Source organism: Anas acuta, chromosome 1, assembly GCF_963932015.1.
Source record: "Anas acuta chromosome 1, bAnaAcu1.1, whole genome shotgun sequence".
Lineage (NCBI taxonomy): Eukaryota > Metazoa > Chordata > Aves > Anseriformes > Anatidae > Anas > Anas acuta.
In genome coordinates, this window is record NC_088979.1 from 62,675,756 (window position 1) to 62,701,528 (window position 25,773).

General features: G+C 46.8%; 1 protein-coding gene across 4 annotated transcripts in view; it reads right to left on the reverse strand.

Annotated features, from left to right (window-relative positions):
- The window catches only part of RASA3 (RAS p21 protein activator 3), a 140,990-nt gene that overhangs the window by 82,878 nt on the left and 32,339 nt on the right, over positions 1-25,773 (reverse strand). Inside the window, exon 1 of one of the 4 annotated variants that reach the window (XM_068679112.1) lies at positions 21,036-21,254. The exons of 1 other annotated variant lie outside the window; for it this stretch is intronic. In XM_068679112.1, the coding sequence (XP_068535213.1) occupies positions 21,036-21,090 (55 nt within the window). In that variant the 5' untranslated portion in view covers positions 21,091-21,254. Of the gene's footprint in view, positions 1-10,534; positions 10,560-21,035; positions 21,255-25,773 lie in introns of those variants that run through there. 2 more of the 4 variants (XM_068679123.1, XM_068679139.1) reach the window with 2 other exon arrangements.

Sequence of the window (25,773 nt, forward strand, 5' to 3'; positions counted from 1 at the left end):
ACTTAAGACAAGAGACTGACACCGTCCATACTCGCTGCAGCCTCCTTTCAGGTAGCTGCCAAGAGCGATGAGGTCTCCCCTCAGCCTCCTCTTCTCCAGACTAAACAGGCCCAGGTCCCTCAGATGCTCCTCGTGTGCCTTGCTTTCCAGTCCCTTTACCAGCTTCATCGCTCTTCTCTGCCCATGCTGAAGCAACTCAATGGCCTTCTTCTAGTGACGGGCCCAAAGCTGAACACAAAATTCAAGGTGTGGTGCCACCAGTGCCATGTACTCGCTTCCCCAAACTTACTCCATACCAGTTAGGAGCCTTCACTGAGACCTTCCTCTGATCTGAAACCTGTTTCAAGACAGAAAATTACAGAGACTTCTATAATCCGAAGCAGCTGAGGGTATTCTCACCGGAGAGCAACGAGAAGCTCCGGGCTGACATCCCGACTTTTCCTGCATGAGGCAGTGAAGAAAAGCTCCTCATCCCATTAATGTAACGGGTCGCACGCTACTTGCCAATATATGCTAAACATGGGGAATCGAGTTTCTCTGAAGATTCCCTTGGGACGGTAACTTTACCCCACAAAACAAAAAAAGAATGCACGAGCCCAGCTGCTTTCTAACAAAATGGAAGCTATTTTGTGTAAAAGGAGACTCGAAGCAATCATTGTAAAGTGGGATACTGCCAGGAAAGAGGTGATCAAGGAGTTTTCATCCCAACTCACAGCTTTCCTGCTGCATGCCGAGGTAAGCACTCCAAGTTTCTCTGAGGAGCCCTTTCTTGTATTTCTGCAGAAAAACAGATGCAGAACCAAGCGGCCCCTTTACCGCTGCTGATACGATCTCAGAGTCAGTTCTCCATCTACTGCTTTTCACTCCAGCTTGTGTTTTGAAGATGATATTTTGGATCAAAACACATCTCATGTGACTTCCCAGCTGCGTTCACTGCAGGCTCTTGAGGTTTTTCCTACCAGTTTCAGCAAGGCAGGGGTTGGCTGCAGGTTGTTCTGCGCCTCTGGAGCACGACCTTCCCTTGGACCGGCGGCTCGTGCTGTTATTTTTTGTCATTATTTCTTACCAAAAAAAAGAGAAAGAGCAGCTTCCTAAAGTTATTAAAGACCTTCTCTCAGCAAAGCTGAAGTCACTGAACATCTGCTGTGGGAGGCCGTGGGGGAGAACGGGGGCTGCAGGAGGGGCAGAGTCGGGGAGAGGAAGAAGCTTTGCACGGGCTGCTCCATCCCGGAGCGGTGCTGGGCGAGCAGCGAGCACTTCCAGCTATTTTTAGAAGAACAGTATGAGGCAGGAAATGTAAGCAAATGATTTACAACATCAAACGAAACGTGACCGAAATCCAGCATCAGTTCAACCGCCCCCTTTTCAGCCATTCTGTGTTCCGGGATTGCTTTCGGGTGAGGAGCCTCCTCGTCACGAAGGAAAAAAAAAAAGAGAAATGGTCTCAAATATATCAGCATGAGCAAAAGTTTATGGCAAAGTAAGTGTCTGCCCTTCCCCATCTTCATTTACTTGATTCGCACACAAAACCAAAATGCAGATGACCAAAAACGGACTTTTTTTTTTCCTTTTGGTGTAGGTCAGAAAGCCACAGCTGTGTGGGAAAAAAAAAAAGCAAGCAATGAAAAAGGCATAATGCCCTCTCTTCCCGGCCATTAATCACTTCTATCACCAACAGCGAGTGGCTAAAAGCTTTTACAGTACCATGAAAAAGATGAATCTGTCGATGGCTCTGTCTTGCTTAGATTAAAAGCTAATAACGAGGAGGAGTAATTGCTGGAGAGCCGGAGCTTCGGCGGCGATGGTAAGAAACCCTAACTGTTTCCTCGGATGAATGGCTCTGTTGTCCACAGGCGCTCTTGCTTTACAACTGCTGGGTTAGAAATGCCTTCACTAACTGGAAGTGTCACAGCATCAATGTTAGACGGAGATCGTTTTGGCCATTTGACCTCACAGTGCTCAAAACCAAAAGAAAATCTCGCTGTTGAGAAACAGAGTGACTCAGAGCGCAGCAGTTCAGGGCAGTCTTGAAAAGTCCCCAAAATTTAGGGATTAAGCGAGTGAAGAGCATCTTCCTTCATACACACAGCGCTTCCCATTACAATATTTACCATCAGGAGGGAAAGAGAAAGTTTGTGCAATCTCTTCCCCAGCTTGCTTAACTTCAGCCTTTCCTCTAAACCAGTGAAAACAGGTACTTTCCTATACAAAGGTCAAACTCATTTTTCCACGTAAAGATCCAAACCCTGAAATGTCCTCCTGCACTAATTAGCAGCTTCCTGTAAGCCCAGCAACAGGCAAGACTACACCTAATTACAGCTTGACATGGTCTTGATGCTGCTAGTCCACCTACGCCCCAGGCATTCCTTCATGCACAAAGAGCATGAGGGAAAAATTAATAAGAAATCCTTTATTTTAAGAAAAAGTGAGGACATAAGCAGCTCTCAGATTATACGCTTATTCGGGGGGCTGAATGAAAATATTAATTCAAGAAGAGTGTAAAATTTCCAGTTGTCACCTTGGCTGCCAAATGCTGTCTTGCAAAGAGACGCCTTGGTACTGAGCGCGGTGCTCTGATTGAGGCATTACATTAATCATTCACAACACTTGTTTCGCTTTGGTTCTTGCATCTTCATCTACAAAGCACTTCTTCCAGTAAATGAAAGATTTATTCCCACTGTCAAATATCTGCACTGCACAGACGCGTGCTGACAACAGACAAGATTTTAGGTAGATGCTCATTTCTCCTTGCTGGCTTGCAGTCTCACCTCTCCTTACTACATTGAGTCCTTACTGCTCCATGGCAGCTCCCCTGCCAGGGCTGCACGAGGACCAAGCACCCTGGGGTAACTTCAGGCAGGAGCTTAGCTCCAAAGTGCACTTCTGTGTGATGCCATCTGCTCCATTTCATAATTGTTTCTTCCTTTCCGTGTTTGCCAGTTCACATGTGAAGTGTACTTGAAGAAAAACGGGTGTATTTCGGCATGACTTTATTAAAGTACCTTTTCTTCACAGATCAGAAGCAGATAAAAGCCCTCTCTCAAAACCAGCCACACCATCCCACCTTACAGGAACAACACACACAGCATTCAGCTCATCTCTTAGTATTTTCCAGTTTGGCATTATTATATATACATGACTACTTATCTCCACTTTTAAGAGAAAACAGTGCTCTCTCTGGCTTCTTGTGTGAAATGCTATTCCCCCATCAGTGCTCGCTCAGCATCTCCCATCTGGTGGTCCTTTAGCAGGGCTACGAGCAGCCACGCTGTTTAACCAGCATGCTGAGCTATAGAGGACAAGCCCTGTTTCCACCCTACCAAAGCACCTTTGAGACAAAAGGCAACTGAAGATTTCCTCAGCGGGAGAAAAAGGAGACGACGATGGTAAAGGAACAGGCTGACGGCCGGAAGCGGTGTTTAGCAAGAGAAGTTTTAAGAACATCCTAAAATACTTTGAGACACGTGGACGTCGGAGTAACAAAGGAGCAGTTCTCTACTGCATGTCACAGGGAAAGGGAAAAAGCACTGTAAACAACTTCAGATCCAAACGGGCTACTCCATTCTGGAAGGAGAAAAAAAAGTATCAAAAAATATTTAAATCCTTTCAGTTTTATACGAATTGGGAAGTATTGTTAAGCTCTTTTGCTTGTGAGTTGGTGTAATGGAGCAGTTTGCTCCTCCTTTCCCAGCAGCGTCCACTCCTCACAGTGCTGAAGCCCACACAAGTCTAAAATATGTGCTCATGCTTAAGTTCTTTCTCAAGCAGTCTCTGAAAATGCCAGAGCTGTGAGCTGCTCATGTACCTGCTAACTTTTAATTGCGAGCTATGAAGTTCCACCCACGCATCTTGGGCAGTGCATGGGACTGCCTGGGCAAGCGAAACTGGGGAAAAACAAACCAAAAAGCATGCTGCACGCTCCCAGTCTGCTGCGTGGTGGTGGCGGCGGGGAGAATCTTTCCTGTAGATGAAGTTAAGGTGCACGACAGGGTGCCAAAGCCTTCGGTTGCTCCTGCCCCATCTCACAGCACGCAACCTGACTCACTTCAGCTGGAGCTCTGTCCCAGCACACTCATCCCAGCACCAGGAGAGCACCTGCCAAAACATGTGGTCTGAGCGTCTTCCAGAAGAAGCCAGTGAGGGAGAGGCAAACAAATTTTGAAGAAACACAGGCTTGTGCTTCGTTGCAGTGGTTGTTCTCGCAGGAACGGGAGCGGGATTCAAAGCAGCAGCAGCAGCGTGGGGACGTACTCACCCAGAGGCTGAGCATTTTTCAAAACTGCCGATGATTTTTGGAAGCCGGGCATTCCCTGCAAGTCGCTCGTCCACACCCACAAAGTTCATCCAAAGTTGAGTTTTGTAATATCCCTGCTCAGACGCTGCGCGCATCTGTTTCATGGGGAACAAGAGGGAGGCTGCTCATCTGAACTGAAACTTGTAATGGTTGTGAGCGTCTGCTATCTGCAAAAATCAACTGAGAACTGGAGGCACAGCAAGAACTCACCGAAAGCTACAGAAAATAACCCCTGCTTGAACTCACAACCTCATTTTCTACCCCACTGCCCTGCACCTTTGCCTACTTCATGGCTTTTCCTTATCAAAACGCTGTCAGCAACCTGAAAGATGGGAAATGATGCTGTTCAAGGGCCAGAATCCAAGCTGAATGTGGAACATTAACTCATCTTTCCTTCTTCTCAGGCTTTCATCTATGACCTGTGACAGTCTTTAACCATCATTAATAACCATTATTTCAGCAGCTTCCAATCCTCCACCCTACCGTAGCCCTTACTATTTTTACGGGCACAAAACTGATGCTGCTCCCGGCCACGTTCACACTGTTCAACTCGTCACGTCTTCCCAAAAAAGGATTCAGAGCACAAACACAACTTTTTCTGAATTACTCCTTGCAGGAGTTCCTCTTGCTGCCCACTGACTAGCCAGGGAGCCCAGCCAGAGCCCACTGCCCTAACACCAGCTGCATCCTCTATGGGATCTCAGCTCCGCCAAACGCTTCCAGGCACCGAGATTTCTGCAGGGGGAGTTTTTCTCCCAGATACTTCCCCAGGTTTGATTTGAGTATCACTGTAAGAATGTAAGCAGGATCAAACACTCTTGTTATTACCACTTCTTAAAAATTCATTTCACAAAGTTCATGCCACCGCCACAACTGCGATGCATTCTTTCTTGTCCTTACCAGCTTAATGAAGGGAATCCAGTTTTAATCTTGATTTATCTTAGCACACCAGACTGCTACAAATTCACCTGCCTTATAGCTGATTCCTTGCTAGTACCAAAGAGGCCTGAATTTAGCATGCTCCTTTCAGTGGGACTCCAATAACGCATCCATTTCCGTGCCTAAAAACCCTTTGTCAATATAACGATGCTGCTGAACTTGAACAGCAAGAGGAGGCAAGCGGGAAAGCAAAAGGAAAAAAAAAAAAGCACACCATGTAACTGGTTAGCAAGACATGGACCTGTGGTACAATTTATTTCTGAAATGAGGTTTCCAGCAGTGACTAATCAGATCACCCCGCGAGCGGGAACATCACATGAACCTCGGTCTGGGGAACAAGCCCAACCAAGAGCGAGTGACTCATCGCGCCGACAACGTGATGAGAACCAAATGCTGGATTATCCGACCCCAAAGGCTGCGGGAGGAGGAAAAAAATGTTTACTTCTTCACTCCTCAGCACCGAGGGTAGATTACACAGGCACAATAGCACAAAAAAACAAAGCTGAGCTGAGCCTGGTCATTTATTTTAAAACTGGTGACCGAAACCACAGGGTTCAGAAGTTAGGGTAGATGTGCACCCGAATCATGTTACTAGGATACACAGCTGAGATTTTCACAAAACGTCTAAGCCATGAATACAATTTTCCCTTGTAATGTCTTAAAACCCTCCTACGATTATCAATTTCCCTGTAAATATGGATTTTAACTTTCCTCGAAATGTCTACGATCCAGCTGTTGTTTTTTTTACGCAAAGCATAAAGCAGGGTATTAAAAAGGGAAAGTGACCTACTTTTCCTAAGCTATGCGAAGTGCTAATGTAATGAAACTCCATCAATGTCAGCTTGCTTTTATTCTTCCAGTTTCAGTTTAGGAGTTAGTCACATCAGCTGCAGAAGAAGGGGCGAGCAAGACTGACTGACTGTAAAGCACGCCGGAGATGTGAAGCATTTTGCATACTTAAACCAGTGACAAAGCACAATTCAATTACCCCTACAGAAGTGAGGGAATTCAAAAACCATGTACAAGAGGGACAACTCGTATTTTTATAAGCACAACCAGCTCCATCCATCTGTCCATGACAACACAAACCTGCTCTGACATCTTCAGTAGCAAAGGTCTGAACGCAGCGAGATCTGCACGAGTGGAGAAGATGTTCTCTTTCTTGAACTGCTCGAGTCCGCTGAAGTGTTTGCACGTGAAAAGGCAAGCTCCAGCTTCAAAGAGGGAAGGACTGGTGAAGGATATTTCATAGGATGGAGGTATAAATGCATAGCACACCCAAAGATAACGTGATCCAAAGTATGCATGGAGCTGTTGATGTTAATTTTAAGCCTTACCCTGAAAGCTTTTCCAGATCAAACCAAGGTCCAGCTCTAGGCTTAAGGCTACACAGCTACTTAGGGGCAGCGGTTTGCTTTAGTGGCACACAGGTGGAGTCACCACTGCAGTCAAGCTTGTTCCTCAACCCAGTGACCAGTAAGGACAACACAAGCAAGCCTAAAATCTCAGAGCTTTGAGACCACAGCTGCGTGTCACCAAAAGCCCAAAACACACAAGGCCTCGCTCAGCCCTGTCCTCAGCACTTTACAGAACACATCAAGAGAGTAAACAGGGATCAAAGCTGCCCACACACACATTAAATCAACATTCTCCTTTTCAGAGCTCAGCAGACGTGATGTAATACACACCACATTCTCCTTGCAGATATAGCACATATTAGTTTTAACACTCATTTTAAAACACAAAGCCCATCACATTTTTTCAGAGGGTCGAGTGAAGCTACGGCGTCAGGTGCAGTGTCGGTAGGAATCTATCGGCCAAGTTCTACCTGTGTCACATCCACTTGTCACTACATAATGTCCCCAGCCCCCCGTGTGACTTCGTGGCTTTCAGAAGAAGGGCAGACTGGAGGCGGGGAACGCTGCTGATGCTCCTGCGTAAGCTGAGGTTGGCTCCTGGGCTACATCAGGCACCTTCGCTGACAGCGGGAGAGCTTCGCCCCGACACTTAAAATAAGCAGCTGTAAAACTTGAAGCATGTAAAGAGGCACGCACGTCCAAGGGCTATTTGCTGGGTAAAAAGGTGCCACTTTTACCTTGTAGGGTAGAAGAGAAGCTACAGGCCAGAGAGACTCAAGTCCGTGTGCTTTTAATGCTGGGGGACAGGGATGCCCACAGCAGACATTTGGCTAGCAGGAAACCAAAGCTTCTTTAGGAAAATCAAGAATTAAAACCCTTTAGCTTCAGTTACCCGTGACTCACGTCCACAGAGTTTCAAAAACTGTCCTGCTTTGTTTTTGCAAAGCGACAGAGAAGTGCAGAGCTCTTCTGTGCAAGGAGTGGGTGCTGCCACGCAAGGCGCTCGCTCCTTCAGCTGAAGATCTGGGCTCCAGCCCAGCCCTGCTGCAGACTCCATCTGTGCTCGTGCAGAACGAGCCAGCCAGCTCGCTCCCGCGCTCACACCACCTCCGTGGGCAGCACTTTGTGTTTGAAACACTGCCGGGCACCCGTGCAGCGAGCAAAGATCAGCGCTCGACGCATTTCAGAAGCCTCTCGCCTACCTTTGTGACAGCACACGGGGAGGAAAGCCAGGCAGAAACCAGGGCGTAGCGACACTGAGCAGGAGAGGGAAAGCATCTGGCCCGTTTCACAGCAGGTAAGGCAGACAAATCGCTCCCAGTAAGCAAGAGAGGAAATATTGCTGGCAGTATTGCTCCTAGCAGCACTGCCGCATGCATACAGAGAGGGGAAACAGCTCCCAAAGGCCTTCCTGGACAAAGAATGATTCAGGCATGGAAAAGGAACCGGAGCAGGCAGAAAACAAATTGACAAAAGAAGTTTCATGACAGAAATCACTGGGATTTGTCTTGCACTGCACGGGCACAACCAGCCACCCTCTAACCACCACCAGCAAGAGATTCACCAGGTCTGAAGCAAGACGCCACCTTCCCAGGAGGCAAACTGAAAATGAACATTAAAGTCTTCAGCACAGGAAAATTTTTTTTTTGACTTTTGCATGTCACTCGATTAGTGGCAGCTTCTATAAGACAAATCCCTCGTCTCTTGGCTCCAGGTCTGACTCCAAAGTGAGGCAGAGGATGCAAGCGGGAGAACACATCCCAGTTTGCTTTTCAACCAAAGAAATTGCCCACAGAGATAAGCCAAAAACACTGCTTAAAGCAAGCCCATGGCTTGCTTCAACTCTCCACCACCCTGGCACCACGTTACGCTCTCTGCCAGTCAGCCTCCTCCACTCGCTTTGCTGTTGAGCCCCCTTAAATAACTCAAAACTCATCAGGGTTCCTACCAGAAAGCCACGTTTTCGTCCTAAATGCAAGCCTCCATTCACTCTGGTGTGCACATGCAAGGCGAAGGTAAGCAGACCTATTAGGCTTTATTAAAAATACGGTCTTGAGATTATTCACAACAGCTGCTTCCTCTTCAGGCTAGGGGAAAACAGATGGCAACATAACAAGAGCTCGATAATTTTTAAAAATTGACTCCAAAACATGGCACTCGGACAGGATTTCTTCCACTCATGCAAATCTCCAAATGGGATAGCAAAAAATAAAAATTAAGAAATTGCTGCCAAATGTTATTTTGCTAGCAGAATATCCAACAGCCTGATAGCATAATTAACACAGGGCGGAACAAAGAAGGCATCAAAACTGCAGAGGGAAATTGCAGGTTGCACAGCACCCCAGATCACACGGCTGCTGCTCCAGGCTCCCCACCAAGGCACTCGCTCAGGACAGGGTTCATCAGCGCTCCCAAACCACCCGTGAAGTCTGCCAGCCCTCAGACAGGGCAATTTGCAAAACACGGGCGTATTCTTTTCAATATTCATGTTCAAGATTCGTAAGAATGGAAAATAGCACTGGAAACATTAAAAGCCACACGAATTATCCTCGTGAACCTCACCAGGGGGGTTTATTTGTCGGGCTGGCAGCCCAACAACTGCACTTCGTGCGCATTCCTTAAGAGCAGAACCGAAGAAACTATAAATACATCGCGCTTACATTTTCAACACGGGCTGAGGGAGACTGTATTATTGAGCCACCACACGTTCAAGTTTCTAAAAATTCCTACCTAAACAGCAGCATTTCTTGACAGGCTACAGGGAGTACTCAACTGGTTGCTCCTTCGACAGGACCGCTGAAGGGTAGGATGGAAAATTTCGGACAGGAACGCAAGCTGTGCTTCTCACCACACACTTTAAGGAAACAAAGGTTAGGGTAGACTGAAGGGTTTCTCTTTTTTTTCTTTTTCAGAAAAGCCCAAGCTGCAAGTCCTACCAACACGCTGGACTCACGTTTTGAGAAGTACAGGGAAAAAAGCTACACTTCACCATAACATCTAATATGTACGACCTATACATATAGTTATCTGATTATACATTACAATTATGGACTTATAATATGGTGCAGATATATAGTATGCCCGTAAGTTATATAGGGATATATAAAAACCCTTAAAAACACAACTTTCAAGCAACTTCAAAATCTGAAGCTTCAAAATTTGTTCAGCTAACATTTTAATTTTGATTTAACTTCTGCCAACACTTTGCTGCTTTTGTATCTGAGTTACAGAACAGAGAGTTTTTTTTCCTTCTACAAGCATGCTGCTAATCTTTAATTTTTGTGCTAGATCATAAGTAAACGTGAAGTGTGCAGAGCAACGACATTTTTTGCAGTATTAAAATCCAAGCAGCAAAGAGAACAATTACAAAGATGCTTCCTCCTGTCCCATTTTGTCCTTGTGACCTCCATTCTAGGGGCAGAAGATGATCAAATTCTGCAGCCTGCTCAGCACTTGATATAGCACATTTGTGATCTCCAGCAAGAGGCCAGCGAAGCCTCAGACGTGCTCCTGTATTCTCTAAGCCTGACTGTATGAATCAACTCCCTCTATTTATGGAAAGCGGGTATTAAATTAACTCTTGCCTTGGCATTTATCATCCGCAAGCTTCATTCTCAAATTCACGGGATATCCTCTGTCCAGCAGTCGGCCATTCCAGCCGAGTTGTGTAACGCCCGCTGGCACGGCTAACCCAACTTGACGCATGTCCACATTTCAGAGCTAAAACCCCACAAATCCTTAGGCTCCTGCCAACTGTGGAACTCAAGTGGCATCGAGACTGCCATTCCCCGTTATCAGTCCCACTTCCAGACCAGAGTACGTGGTACCTCCTCCTCATTTGGCTTGCTCCTTTTCGTAAAGGCATGGGAGATGTGAACAACTTTATCCAAAGCCTGTCTCGTAGATTAGAAGCTTTCTAATTTTGAGCACAGACCTTACCTACCTTCTTTTCTTCCAGAAGCAGAGGTATGCTGCCAGCTGAGCCTATATTCGAAAGGGAAGAGACGGGGCACACGTACAGCTGAAACCTGCAAAATAACCACCTCGAACAATATGCGAAGGAATCCAGCTGCATCAAGGAGCTTGAACCAGTGACGGTGCTCACAGGAAAAAGGACACCCAGTTAACAGCAAGCTTCTTTCCTCATTCCTTCACTCCCCTGACAGATCCCCATTAGAAATGCTTGATGACAACCACCTGCATCATGTGGGCTACCTCCAATAAAGTTCTCTCGCTTGTTATCATCAAGAAGTGCAAATTACCAATTGCTCACACCCAAGAAGACATCTAACGAAGAGATAACGCAGGGAGGAAAAAGCCACTTAACCAGACAAGCATGTCCTTTCAGCTCTCTCCACTTCCACCTCCTGGCTGGCCCCTTCAGCTGGAAGGAGCACCTAAACTAACCCAGAGAGTGCCAAAAACAGAACTGCGCTCCAGTGCAAGAGCTCACAGAGAGCCCCAGTACTGCTGGGAAGGCCACTCTGGGAAGGACTGGTCAATACCTGCGTGTACGCTTCTAATTTGCTCTCTGTGCCTCTCTGTTTAGGGAGATCCTCTGCCATATTTTTACATGACAACAGTGAAAAGCTTCTTCCCCTCCAAGTGCTGTCTCCTTAGGTCTTTGCTGGACTGTGTCATCGCCCTGCTCTCACACAAACAAGATAGCCTTAAGTATACAGAAATTAAGTATAAACAAATTAAGGTCTGCAGCACGAAATTGCTAAACTCACAGAGCACAGACTTAACGTGCATCTTAAATAAGGATAAACATCAGAGCAATTTATTGATGCAGACCGAAGGTCAACTATATTTAACAGCCTCTGCTAATTTCTGAAGTGAATCTTCCACGCTACGCGTTCAGACTACAGCATTTTGCATGAATTGCCTGTTGGGAGGACTCCCTCAGCACGACTTCCACTGAAAGGCTGCAGGAAAGCCTAAAAAAAGCCCTGCTACTCTCTGTCTGGGGTAGGGGAGGAGAGAAGAGAAACAGAAGGGCCATCAGGCTAGTAGTTCCCTTCTGCTCATCGCCAGCGTGGTGCTGACATGGTGTAAGAGCAGGCTTGCCACAGGCTGGAGAGAAGCAGGAAGACGCCCCAGAAACTTCGCAAAATCGGGCCTGGCTTTCAAACCACAGAAAAAGGGAAGAAGAATAAATCACTAAAAATGTCACGGAGCTCGATCGGAGCCCAAACACAGGGATGAGTGCAGGGACAAAACGCAGCTGCGCAAGGTTAGCCGGTCTTCACCAGAATTTACGTCCCTGCCACCCCAGCAGTGCAATTAGCAATCAATTAGGCTCTGTAGCAACAGCTACCGAGTAGCTGGTGCCTCCCCAGCACCTCTTTACCCACAGAGGGCCTGGCAATGCCCTCCTCAGGAGGCCAGGCACAGCGCCCTCCCCACTCAGGGCTGGAGGCCGCTGCCCCAGCACACAGGATGCGTTTTATTGCCACAGTCAGCGTTACAAAACTGCGGCCCCGCTGGCTGTTATTGCAGCTCTGCTTCCTCCTCCCAGCCCTCAGGATTCCCAGCACGGCCACCCCAGAACCGGGGGTGGCCAGTTTTAAGGGTGAGGGGTGAAACAGAGAGCTGGCTGCCTCCAGAGAGGGGCAGGTCCAATCCTACGGCCTGCCCGTGGGGCACCTACCTCTGCTAAGGGCCTCAGTGCCTTTCCTAAATCGGGCTGCCTTTCCAATAATCGGTGTAAAAACTCATTAAGGTTAATTATGGTATTAATGAACTGAGGAAAAAATAAATAAAAAAATACTAAGAAGACTGTAAAATGAACTAAGTGGGCCAGGTCAAACTTACTGCCTCGTGTCTTGAAGGCTTGGGGCTGAGAGAGCGCAAGCCAACAGCAAGGAGTACGCTGAGCATGGCTAAACCTATAAAATGCTGACAGGATCCCAAAGTCTGGGTGAACTAAAGGCCTTTCAGAGACACCACCAATACCTCAGAAGACCTGCAGCAGCACCTTCTTGTGTTTTAGTTCAGAAAAGCCGCAGCCTCCTTCCCTGTCTCCCCCAGAAGCTCTCAGTCCACGGCCCTACAACAAAATCCACGTTTCCTTCCATCACCAGCCAAGTAAATGCTCCACTCCTCCGAGGAATACTTTAGGCATGCTCTCGATAAGATGCTCTTCTGTTCCAGGAACTTTAATATCTGTTAAACTAACTAAATAAATAGAAACCCCGATTAAATTGAAGCCAACCCACTGGCTCAGAACGATGTTTCGCAGCTCTCCGCTGTCGTCACCCTCATCCCATGCTGGCCTATTTTAGCGTTAATCTCATGTTCTCCGCAGAAAGCCATCATCCAACACCCCAAGCACCACCGAGCCAGAAATCTAGCACACGCTGGGTGGGCTGCAGCTCCCCAGGCAGCTCTGCACGCCACCACGGGCACTTTCAAGTGCCATGACTTAGGGCAGAGAAGCAGGAAACCTTATTGGGGTTACTGATCAACACGAACAGGCTTCTTCTCCTAGTCAGAGGACGGCTGCAGCAGGTGAACAGCATGCTCCTTGCAGGATTTTCTAGATACTCTTCGCCCCCTGCCATGCTCTGCCTCATTCACTGCATAAATTTTAACTCTGGGGTGGAAACTGAGAGGTCAAGACAGCCAAAAACCCACCACCAGACACTTAGAAATGCACATCCATGTCCAAAACAATGCCGAAAATACAAAATATTGAATCCAAAATATATGAGCAGAGTGTTCTTCGTGCCTTCCTTCTGTCCAAACCCGCAAACAGCCCGGCCTCACACGCCACAAAATCCATCAGTGTTTTGGTCGTGACACCCAAGGCCACCAAATACTCAGCCCAGGGAACAACAAAGGCAGCAATAAATCACCACCACCGCCTCCTCCAGAAGCGTGAAGGGAACCAAATCCCACCTTCAAAGCACAGCTCTGGGGGCCGGCCGTAGCACTCTTGGAGGGGGCTGGCAGCGCTCTCCCACTCGCACAGAGCCGGAGCTCTGGAGGGCAGCAGGGGCTCAGTATTTCCTCCAGGCACGCCACCAAAAATAAACACAAAAATTTAAAAAAAAAAAAAAAAAGGCAACAGCACACCAAAAACGTGTCGGCGTTACCGCAAAACTCTTAACGGCGACAATATTTCCACCTAGACTATTACAGAGATTACTCACATTCAGCCCTGAAGGTGACTTGAAACAGTCATTCACTTTATCTATTTATTTATTTATTTTTTACTTTCAAACCCACAACTTTCTGGAACGCTGTCACGAAAGCAGGTGTCAGAGCAAACTGGTTATCAGCCTGCTAGAGCTTCATTTGCACTGAACTCGCTCTGCTCTGTCCCAGCATCCCGAATTCCCCCAGGCACTTTTTATTCCCTGTCAAAAGCTCCTGCCTCAGTGCTCACAGACAGACAGCCAGGAGTATGGGTCTGAATAAAAATTAGTTGTTTCTTGGCTTTTCTTCCCCCTCCTCTCAAGCGGTTTTGTAGGGAAAGGGAAAGGGAAAGGGAAAGGGAAAGGGAAAGGGAAAGGGAAAGGGAAAGGGAAAGGGAAAGGGAAAGGGAAAGGGAAAGGGAAAGGGAAAGGGAAAGGGAAAGGGAAAGGGAAAGGGAAAGGGAAAGGGAAAGGGAAAGGGAAACTTTTATACAGCTGCAGAAGACCTGAGAACCTTCAAAGAGGAGATGTGCCACCATGTAACGCACCCACACGCTCTGCTGAAAGATGCATTTCAGCCAAATGCTTCTGCATACCTTGGGAAAGACAGGCAGCAATTCCTGGGGTTTACTTAGAAGAACATGGAGCAAGTATAATGTGCAACTGCAAGTATTTACAAGCCTTTTAGTGTCATCGATGATATACTTTCTGCTAGTGACATTAAAAAAAAATGTCACTCTGCAGGTGGCAGCAGCCGCGGGATGACAGAGGGCTTCCTCTTGCTCTGGAGAGCTTGGGCTAGCCGCTCCGACAGCTTCAGGATGTGAAGATTCATAAAAATGCATTTTTGGGTCAGATGCTTTGTTGGTTAGAAAGAAAACACAAGCGGTTTTGCCAAAAATAAGTGCAATTCTGTTCCCTCCCTTGCTCAGCTGCTGCTAGGTGAACTGCAGCAGTGCAATTGAAGCTTTAATTTGAACACTGCCGTGCTGGGGAACGGCTTGTTTTTGGTTTAGGCACCACATATCACACTCCCTGAGCTGGGATTTCCAAGGCTGTGTTCCTGTGCTCCGTGGCAGCCACCAGCTCCTCCAGCCAGCCCCCGACAGCAACTGTGAAATGTCACACTCCTGCAAAACAGAGCTCATTTGGTCTCACAGGCCGGTGATTGTTCCAGGGGGGATGGAGAGAGCGGCGAAGAAAGGGAGCTTTTGTAGCAGCTAGCAGATTTTTCGGCTCTTCCTACCACCCTCCTTCCTACAACTCTCCCAGCTGAACGAGCGCCAGGAAAACCAGCACAACTATTTGTTGTCCAAACACTCGAAACCTCCCGGCTTACAAGTTTCAGGCCACGGTTCGGCTGCGCTGGTAAGACACCAGGAACCTCCGACCACCTTCGGGAGCTCGGGAAAGGCTTTAAAACACACAGCTCGGGAGAAGATCCTCAGAGCCGTCCCCGTGGCTTTCAGAGGGCTGCGCTGCAGCCCTGAATGAGGCAGGAAATGAGGAACAAAGAAAGGAATTTCATAGATTCCAGATGTACTCGGGCACCAGCTGGGAAACGCAAGCAAGAGGCGGCTACAACCCTTGGAAAAGGCTCCCGCTCGCTGCTCCCTTCTAGAGCTCTCCAACAGAAGTAAGTAGCTGTAAACAATTTGTAAACAGACATATTTTTAGAAGAAATTGGGAACAGTAGGAAAAATAAACTTCGTCGCCTCTCTCCTCTTTTTAAGGAGCTTAAAACCCCAGTGTCAGCGCGTCTGGCTCGTCGGAGCTGCTGCTTGCAGCACAAGAAGTCCACACAAGCAGCCGGCACAGGAGCACGTAACAGAAGTCCAATATTTGCACTGCGAGAGCCCTGTGAAACTTAAAAGCAAGGCAAATCAGTCAGCAGTCGCTCAAACCTCATTCCTCCAGTCCCAAATGAACGAGGGAGGGGTCAGACCCTGGGAAACGAAAATCCCTCTTTCCGTAACCCACGCTCTCCGAAGCCCGAGGTTCCTTTTTTGAACCACCTCGCACGGCAGATTTCTTCTAAATGGGTTTTGAAATGCCTTTGAGTAACAAGCACAATGACCACCGCACATTTCCTCCCCCAGTCATTGTGAAAAAAAAACAAAGAAAGAAAATTTGAGGTCGCGTCTTATGGGATGCGGACCTGAATTGCCAGAAGAGCCCCCCTCCTCCCGTGATGGCAAAAATACTTCTTCTTCCCAAATGAACTTCCAGGATTTTTACAAATACGTCGCACGTGGCTAAAATGAGAAGTTTTATCCAGTATTTGTCCACTGGCACACACTGAACATTGCAGTGGGTGCTACCTGCTCAAACCCACCAGGTACTCATGCATACACAAACCTTCCTCCCCTTTGGCACAGCCAAAATTCCCTCTTGCATCCTACGAATCCTTTTGGGATATTGGTGATGCAGACACATGGATACAGACCCCAGCAAGTAGGGAAGAGCAAGGCCCAGTTGTTGGGCTACCGAAGGGATCTGCATCGTGCCCCAGTGCTCCCCATGGGAGAGGCAACAAGCAGCAAATGCCGAGTCTCTAGCCAGAAAGAAGAAGGTTAAGGAAGACATCTGAGGTCCAGGAGGTAAATCTGAAGAGCAGCAGTCCTGATCAAACCCAGAAGGAGAGCAAGTAAGGGCACTCTATAAGTCTTCAACATTTTTGTTCTTTCCTTGGAAGACCTCGAAAATCCAGATACACTACGCTTTTTTTTGCCCTTTCAGAGAGAAAAAGGGGGAAAAAATAAAAGGAACACTCCAAGCCCTCACACTCTCCACTAAATCCATGAAGTATTTAACACTTGGCAATGATCCATGACAAATTCGAGAAATGAAAATAGGGGGACATAAAAAAAAAAAAACAAAAAAAAAACAAATAGCTCTTAGTAATTTTAAAGATTCACATTTCGTTTTGCAAAACTTTCACCCAGAGAAGTTCTTCTATAGGAGGAAAACAACATCTGAAGTTTCAGGGAAGTTGCTTTCCCTTGGTAGAGGCTAGGAAGGGGGAGGAAGGAAGCTGGATTTGTTTTGGTTTTATTCCCAAACAAAGCTTTTAGTCGGACCCTAAATTCGGTCACCAGTCCACTAGGCTGGAGAAGCCAAAGACACTGTGTAGGTTTTAGTAAATGTTTTAAAATCCAGAACGTGCAAGCAGCTTCCAGGTTTAATAAAACATAACCTGTTACTACCTCCAACCACCTCACAACCTTCCCCTTGATTCAACCCCACGAGGGATAAATCCCCGGTACTGGAAGGGTCCAGGCTTCTTCCTCTCACACACAAAAAGCCTGAGATTCATTCTCCAACCACCAGTTTGCAGAGGATGTACCCACAATGGAATTGTCGCAAAATTAAAGGCATTAAGTACCCTTTAACAACCCAAAGTGGATTTCGCCTCATCCTCCCGCTCCTCCCCAAGAGACAAACTGCTCCGTGAGCTACTCAGAGATTGAATTCGGCTCTCACACAAGCGTAAGAAAACTTCAAACAGAATTTATACTTCTACAATGGACATCCACAGGTCCCTCATCGGTCATGGATGGAGAAAAGACAGAGGATTCCCTCTGGAGGTCCATTTGAACTCTACAGTGCCCATCTGCTCTAAGAGTTTTCACCTGCTGTACAAAACCAATGATATTTTAGAAGCTTTTTGTTTTAACGTTGTATTTTCTGATCTTGCTGGAGGCTGAAAACCCTTTTCAGTGTCTGCACGGAGAGCCTTCCCTAACCAGGAGCCATAAACCAACCCAGGTGAAGATGTCCAGGAGCTGAGCCTGGGGCACCCACCCGTGTCAGGACAGCCCCAGGGACACTCACGGGACCCAGGGAGGTCAGCATCAGGAGGAACAGAGACCCACAAACACAGGACCCAATGATTTAGTAAATTTAAGGAATAAAGAATGCATTTTCAGCCTTTTTTTTTTTAAGAAAATGGAGAATGTTTCAATGCAGTTGAAAGTTTTCAAGAGCGTTTGCTGGGAAACGGCGAAGCTAAAATATCCAGCACTTATATAAGGTCCTGATGTAAGAGCATTTGGTACTTTGACCAGCAGATAATCACCTCCACCAGAAGACAAGAAAACACTATTCGTTCTCATGGCCGAGATTAGAAAGCACTTTTTTTTTTTCTTCAAATGTATTAATTCCAGAAGAAGGAAAAAAAAAAACACACAAAAGTTCGCTTCCTGGTATCAGAGGCTCTGAGCATATGTTTAATGGTTTCACACATGAGAATTTACCTCTACCCACTCCAAAAGCTGAGTCACTGCCTTCAGGTTGGCAATGAGGAGCCATTTCTGCTCAGGAAGAGCAGTCAGGCACTGGGACGGGTTGCCCAGGGAGGTGGTGGTGTCACCGTCCCTGGGGGTGTGCAAGGAAGGGATGGACGTGGTGCTTGGGGACATGGGTTAGTGGTGACACTGGTGGTAGGGGGGTGGTAGGACCAGGTGATCTTGGAGGGCTTTCCAACCTGAATGATTTCGTGATTCCATATTTAAACTTTCCTTTGAGTAAAAAATGATTAATTCGTGGAAAATGTCATGTCAGGTTGGCAGCCCCAAATGCAAGCATCCTGCATTTCTTCAAGACCCAAGTTCACTGAACTATTTTCCACTGCTGCCTGGGTTTCTTCCTCTTCCTTGGAGAAACTGTCCTTTGGTCTCCACACTCAGCTACACAACACAACAGCTACCAACCACTGCTGAGCTGAAATAGGTTATGCAGATTTTTTACCACCGCTTTACTATTCCACACCCTCCACTGTGGAGGGTGCCAGACTGGAGCCTTAAATAGATTTTAGCATTACAATGAATAATAGTGCAAGTTGCCACTTCATTTTACCTACACAGCATCAGTTGAAGCTGTACTTGTTACCTTCTTAAGGTGCAGAAACAAGCTCGAGAAGTCGCAAATATATTCAGGGTGAGATGCAAGTCACTTTTCTTCTTTCTTTACTTGTTGGTCCACTAACTTTGAAACACTAGAAGATCACTGCCACCTTAATAAGGAAGATGTTACATTTCCTAGATAATTGTTTACCATGATATTTGTCTATATATAGAAAGACACGAGGTGGAAAACTCAGTTATGCTAAAAATACCCGTGCAACAGCCTTATGCCCCATTTAAATGGGGATAAATCCTTTTACAGCATTATGCAGCGAGCACGTTTAGTTGCAGTTACTTACTCCCATGGGTAACCACTTCAGACAAGGCACTAAATCCCAACAGCCAACGTTAAGAAGGCCGTCTTCTCAAGGCAAAACGGATTTCCCCCATCAACCTTAGAATTATTAGACCGAGGGAGGGCTGAAGTTTTTTTAGAGATGAGAGAGCCCCTCCTGACCCTCACAGAAATGCAGAAGCAATCCTCCCAAACATTTGTTCTGTACCAAGTTCAATGGTGGAAGGGCAGTAACTACTTTCTCTCCTGGCAATCAATCTGCTTAAGGACTAGTACACGAGCACTTAAGCAAATAGCCGTTGCCTGATTTCACCTAAGACTCTCAGCTTCCCACAGAAAAGCTTAATGCCTTTCACAACGCCTTGAACTACACAGCTCTCTATGAATTAGCCAAGAAGGCACAGCAAAACTGAGAGCCAAAGAGGCAGCGCAGCCTACGGACAAACAATCCTCACAACCCAAACAATCCTATAGTCACCAGGACCAGCACAATGAAAATGAGATTTTTGGTTTTATCCTTTGAAAAGGGGTAAGTTACGGATGCAGCACCACCCTGGTAGCAGCCAACCTTCACCACAAAAAATTTACAGCTTTGTGTCTCAGATCACATGCAGCACTACTGAGAGACTTGGCTGCCCAAAGTCCCTCATTTCAGACTGTGACCTCAACACCTGCAACCACCACGGTCCCTTCGTGACCCTTTCCACGGAGCTTTACCAGCTGGTGAACATCTTAACCTGCTGTGAGCACTCGTGCTGCATCAGGGGACCACTGTGACCTCCAAGATGAGCAAAGGAGTCACACTCAGCAACTGGGGGCTCCCTCAGCCCCGCCAAGTGCAGCATCCTCCTGTCCCATAGATTCTTGCAAAGCTACGGGAGAGTTAAACCCACAAAGCAAGCCTAGCTACAGCTAGAAGCACAGTCTTAAAGCCTCCTAATGAGCAGTTTCTTCAGCTGTCCAAGTGCAAATCGATGCACGAAGTGCAACCTGCCAGAAAGCCAGGCAGGATACAGCCTTCCAAAGCAGAAACGCTGAACGTGAGCCTTCACTTTTTCAGCTGCGAGCTTACCAGCCGATGCCATTTATGGAGAAAAAAGGAGCAATTAGGCACAGTGTGTGTTTACTAAACACTGTGAGCAGCACACCCCCGGTCATGTTGTCAGGCAGAAGCGCTCCCTTTGTAGTTTTCCCAGCCAGCGGCCAGGCACGGAGCCCCGTGTTGTTTCCTCTCAGGTTTTGAAGCACTGACTCATGGAAATATCAGCGCCGCACACTTCCTCAAAGCGGCAATCTTATAGGAAGTGTTTGTTTAGTCTTACATGACACATTGTTTTGTTTATGCGCGAGGAATTCCGGTCAAAATAATTTTCAGTTCAGGGGAAAAAAGAGGAGAGGACAACGGTTTGGGCTGGGGTGAGCCGAAATCAATCAATTCCGAGCAGACACCTGAAGAGCGCGGTCCTTAGGACGGGCACTGCTTTTCTCTTTGCACCGCAAGGCACGAAAGAAACCAGAAATGGGACAGGAGGCAGCGCAGGAGACCTCGAGCAGGGCTGCGAGCGCGGAGGTGATGGTTGATATCGCTCCCCTGAGACCTCAAAATGCAGCCCAGCAGCCCTGGGGACAGCAGGGGACACCAGAGCCACCTGCCTGCACCTGCAGCTCCGTGCAAGGAGAGCACCCGGCTGGGGCAACGCCTATGGGGTCAGGGGGCACCCCAAAAAGCGCTGGGGCGCCCTGCCCGCGCCGCCTGCTGCCCCCTGCCGCAGCACAGCGGCTGCAGCCGGGATCCTTACTTTTATTTTTTATTCAATTTTATTTTTTTTTAATTTTTTTTATTTTTTTATTTTCATTTTTTTCATTTTTTTTCATTTTTTTTCATTTTTTTCTTTTTTCATTTTTATTTTTTCATTTCTATCATTTATTTTTATTTATTCATTTATTCATATTTATTTATTATTTTTATTTTTTTATTTTATTTTTTCATTTTTTCCCCGAAAAAAAGAAAACACAACCCTAACACCCCCCCCCCCCCAAGTCCCGCTTTCGGGATGTGCCCCGCAGCCGCTGCCTCTCCCCCCCCGCCGCCCGGCACCTCACCGATTTTAATCCTGACGCTCTGGAAGACCCGCAGCCCCTCTTCCTCCACCGCCATGGTGCTGCTCTTCCTCCTCCTCCTCCTCCTCCTCCTCCTCCTCCTCCTCCTGCTCCCGCTCCCGCTCCCGCTCCCCGGGGCAGCTGCGGGCAGCGCGGGGCCGGCAGCGGAGCCGAGCGGAGCCCAACGGAGCCGAGCGCAGCGCAGCGCGGCGCCCGCCGCCAGCGCCCGCCCCCCGCCCCGACGGCGCCGCCTCATTGGCCAGCGGCCGGCGGGCGGCGCCGCTCATTGGCCCGCCGCCTGCCGCTCAGCCCGCCGCCGCCAGGGGGCAGCGGGCTCCCCTCAGCCCTCAGCCCCCTCAGCCCTCAGTCCCCCTCAGGCATGTCCCCCTCAGCCCTCTCCCCCTCACCTCGCCCAGTGGAGAGGCACAGCCAAAAGCCGCTTCTCCAGCCTGCAGGGAAGCACAAAAATTTGAAATAAAAGCCGAGCACACACAAGTAAACCTGCCACAAAGTGCCTGCCCTGTGAATTGCAGGAGAGAGCAGCAAGCAGACCAAGGGCAACGCCACAGATATTAAGAGTATACGCCTTGTGTGCTAGGAATATACACATAGCATCCGTGGGGTCGGCTTATAGGAAAGCCTGAGGCGTGTGGGTTTTGCAGCTCGCAGCTAGGAAGGGGAGCCGTGAGTTATCTGCAGGAGCTGCGCTCGCTGGCTGCACAGCCAAGCAACAGCGAGCATTCGGCTACAATATTCTCATAGCACCGGGCTCTGAAGGGATGTAATAAAGCACAGGCTTGCCACTTGCCAACATCCCTGCCGTAACTCCCTCCTCCCAGCTGCAGTATGCCCAGTGCCTGCTGTGCCCTCCGTTACATTATCCCAGTCTTACCTACCCCATATATTGTGTTCCCCCAAATGCTTCCAGCCCACTGCAATGCCTGAGCTCCTCTGCCTGCTGGTCCTTTGTATCCCCCTGTGATACCCTCAGCTCTCTCTAGCATTTTCCCATTTTAATCCCAATTTCACCTGTCACCATCCTTCTACCTCCCCTATTTCTGTCTCACCTTCCAGCTGGACAGGAGGCAACGCAAGCCACAGCCTGAAGAGGAGCTGCAAGTGCTCTGATCAGATAGCTCACACTTTAACAAGGACACTCACTGCCCATCCTGTTCTTGCCTCTCAGATGCTGGATGCAGCAAGCAAACAGTTTTAGAAAATGCATGTTTAACAGGCCTGTTTTAACACTTGCTACATGCCCACAGATTAAAGGGGATACACAGCAGTTGCTGCCTTTGCTCCTTCACCGCACATGCACACACCACAAACATGTTTGCACAAAATAAATGTGGGCCCAGAGCCACCTCACTGAAGAAGAGCAAACAACTCTTATGCACAATGCTGTACACAAGCAGAAATAAATATTTTGGCTATAAGCAAGTGGATTTGCTTTCCCTATTGTCAGGATTCCTATAGGTGGACTCCAGTCAAGCTCACAGACCTCTTTAAAAAGAAAGAAAGAAAGAAAGAAAGAAAGAAAGAAAGAAAGAAAGAAAGAAAGAAAGAAAGAAAGAAAGAAAGAAAGAAAGAAAGAAAGAAAGAAAGAAGAAGAGAAGAGAAGAGAAGAGAAGAGAAGAGAAGAGAAGAGAAGAGAAGAGAAGAGAAGAGAAGAGAAGAGAAGAGAAGAGAAGAGAAGAGAAGAGAAGAGAAGAGAAGAGAAGAGAAGAGAAGAGAAGAGAAGAGAAGAGAAGAGCTGTCTTTGTATCTGTGGTGATTCAGTAATCAAAAAAAAAAAAAAAAAAAAAAAACACCTTCTTCTATATGCTGATACTGGGAACTGATAAATCTTCCCCAGCAAGATCGGGGAGAAACCTGTTTCCTTGCTCTAAATATTATAGGCACCCCAGATAAAGTATTTTACTGCTCTTTGATTGCTGTGCTTGCCTTTGGTACATAAAGACTTCAATTGACCTCATTTTCCAGTCAAAGCTTTTTTCATCTGCAGAAAGTTGACCCCAAAATAGTCATTAAAAAAAAATCGATTCTGTTCCCAGCATTTGCTGCTGTAGGAGTTACTCTCAGCAGATGGCCTATCCATCCCAATTTGCAGTTGTGCTCTTCTCAGATAGCCACGGCACTCCTCTCTCCTTTATGTTCAGCAAAGAAAATTATCCATCTACTTATAACACACTTGTTCTATCTTCACAAAACCAGACAATATGGAGATTTCCCACCTGAATTTACAGTCAGAACTCGTAAATTTTGACCCAGGATAAATTCATGCTATTGCCTAGGGTGATGCTTGCCCCCCTCACACCCCAACCTTAGGTGTTGCTCGCAACTCTCTTTGCTAGCAGTGGTGCTTACGAGGGTGTGTGGTGTACCACAGCCATTGGTAAAAAAGAAACAAAACCTGTCACAACTCCCATTTATTTATTATGAAAAGCAAGAGGCCCCTCAGCCATGACACTTTGAAATGCCTTGCTCATGCCCCTAAGGAGCCTGCAAGGAAAGCACCCCAATCCAGAGGTGTGTCTGGGTCACAGCGGCATGTTGGGCAGCTTTAGGGCTGGGTTTTTACCCGAGGCTACGCTTCCAGGCTCCCTGTAGGGGTGGTGCAAAGGCTGTTTTTCAGGATGGCCTTGCTTTACCAAGAGCGAGGATATGGCCAGGGAGGCTGTGGCAAAATTAAACAAGAGACAGCTTTTTTCTGTAAGAGTCGAGCACCGCCATCAAGATACCTACAGAAAAACCCACCCTGGTAATAAAAAAGAAATAGAGAAAGTATATAAAAATAAAAAGGCTGTCACCTTCTTACACTCTTCACTATGGAATAATTCAGCTTCTCCACATGAGAATCTACAGATTGTTGTAACTTACAGCTCACTGTGCTGTCCAGCTCCTCTTCTGGTTTCCTACCAGCCCCTATTTTTTCCTGAAGCTCTTTGACAGTGCTTCTGTGTACCAGGGTGTTAGTTTATTTTCTGTTCTCTCTGTTTTCTTGACAGAAGGCTAAACAGCTTTTCGCTTCCGCAGTAACAAACATCTGCCTCCAAACCTACACGCGGTGTAGTCCAACAACATAAATGAAGTCAATGTTTCAAAACTGCATGAATATGTATTTTTAAAGACACTAAATGCATGAAAGAAGCAGCCAAAGAATGTGCATTCCTTTGTCAATATCTCCTTTGTTGAAATAAAACCTCCACACCAGCATATCACATGTGTATCTGCGTATTACAGATAACATGTGCGTGCAACATGAGGTTTGCAGCTGCTAGCAGCCTGATCAAAAAATCCAGGCAAAGCAAAATGCTGCTTTTTCAGATGTGGATGAGTCTGTTAATGACTATATCTCTTCCAACTTTTCTTCATCCAAGCCATATGGGTTTATATTATCAGCTCTTCAGAGGATTCTTGGGTCTAAATTAGACTACAAAGAAGGTCATTTTCTGTGACTCATTTGTGCCAGGCAAGGAAATCATTTCCTCTCTTGATCTTCATGATAGCTTTCTCTCGGGAGGAAACAGAATATAAGAAGCTTTCTAATCTCCTTTTGCATTACGCAAGAAACTAACAAAATATGAACCTATTATCCTCTGGGTACCACAGAGCTGCTACCTATATTTATGTGGTATTACAGCTTCTTAACATTTTTGTAGGTTCTTCTTATCATGAGCACTCGAAAGCAAAAGGCTCAGCCCTTAGCACCTGCGTTACCAAACTTTCATTCAAAACAAGACAAAACCAAAAAAAGGAATGGGGCATTAACACAAACAAAAAAAAAAAAACAAAACCACATCAGGGACGTTTTCTTTTAAAGGAAAAGATGCTCTGGAGATAGAGAGAAAATAAAGTGCACAATTAATAGAGAGGCTAATGGAAACCTCATGAATCTACTCTCAATTATGCCCCTGAGTTGCTAAACAATCTTAGGGAAATTTATGTGCAGTTCATTTTCCCATAAATGAAGTGGCAACAGTGGCAACTCCCTTGCTTATGTGAAGTGTATTATGCTGCATTATGCTATGGAACTACAAATCATGTTAATCTGGAAAAAAAAAATCATCTCAAAGACTAACACATTGCCAACATGGCAGGCACTTTTAGCTGGGGAAACCATGACCCCTCTGCACAGGGCTCCGTTTTGTCAGGCTCTTCACAAGAGATGGCCAGCCTGCCACCTAGATTTTGGCAACCTATAGATGAGCCATTTCTTCATCTAAGGTTATTTCTGCATATTGACCTTAGCAGCTCTTGAGAGAGCTTTTCTTTTTCTCTGACCTGAAAGTCTCATTATTTGTCTTGTACAGAAGCTTCTGATAATCTTCTACCTCTGTCCCTACAGTTATCCTTCCTTAAGGTGCCGAGAACAAGAAACATAAGTAGCATTCAGACAGGGGGATGCCACCAGTGGATGGAATGGCGTGATGATTCTTCATTTCTTTGGCCTTTTTCCCTTTTCTAGTAATTCCTAAAATCCTACTGACCACGTCAATGACACTGAACATCATGCTGACTTTTTTCCAAAGAACATCCTTTTGTTGCCTTGCTATTTGCAGTGAAGTCCTACATCTCCAGAATGCTATCATAAAACCAAACCAAACCAAACCACCAACAACAAAACAACAACCAGAAAATAGCAGGGATTAAACAACTAATAAATGGCAGTGGCAAAGCAGTTGTCTTCTACAGCAGATATTCACTGTGTATGGTTTTAAACTTGGTTACGTTGAGCAGT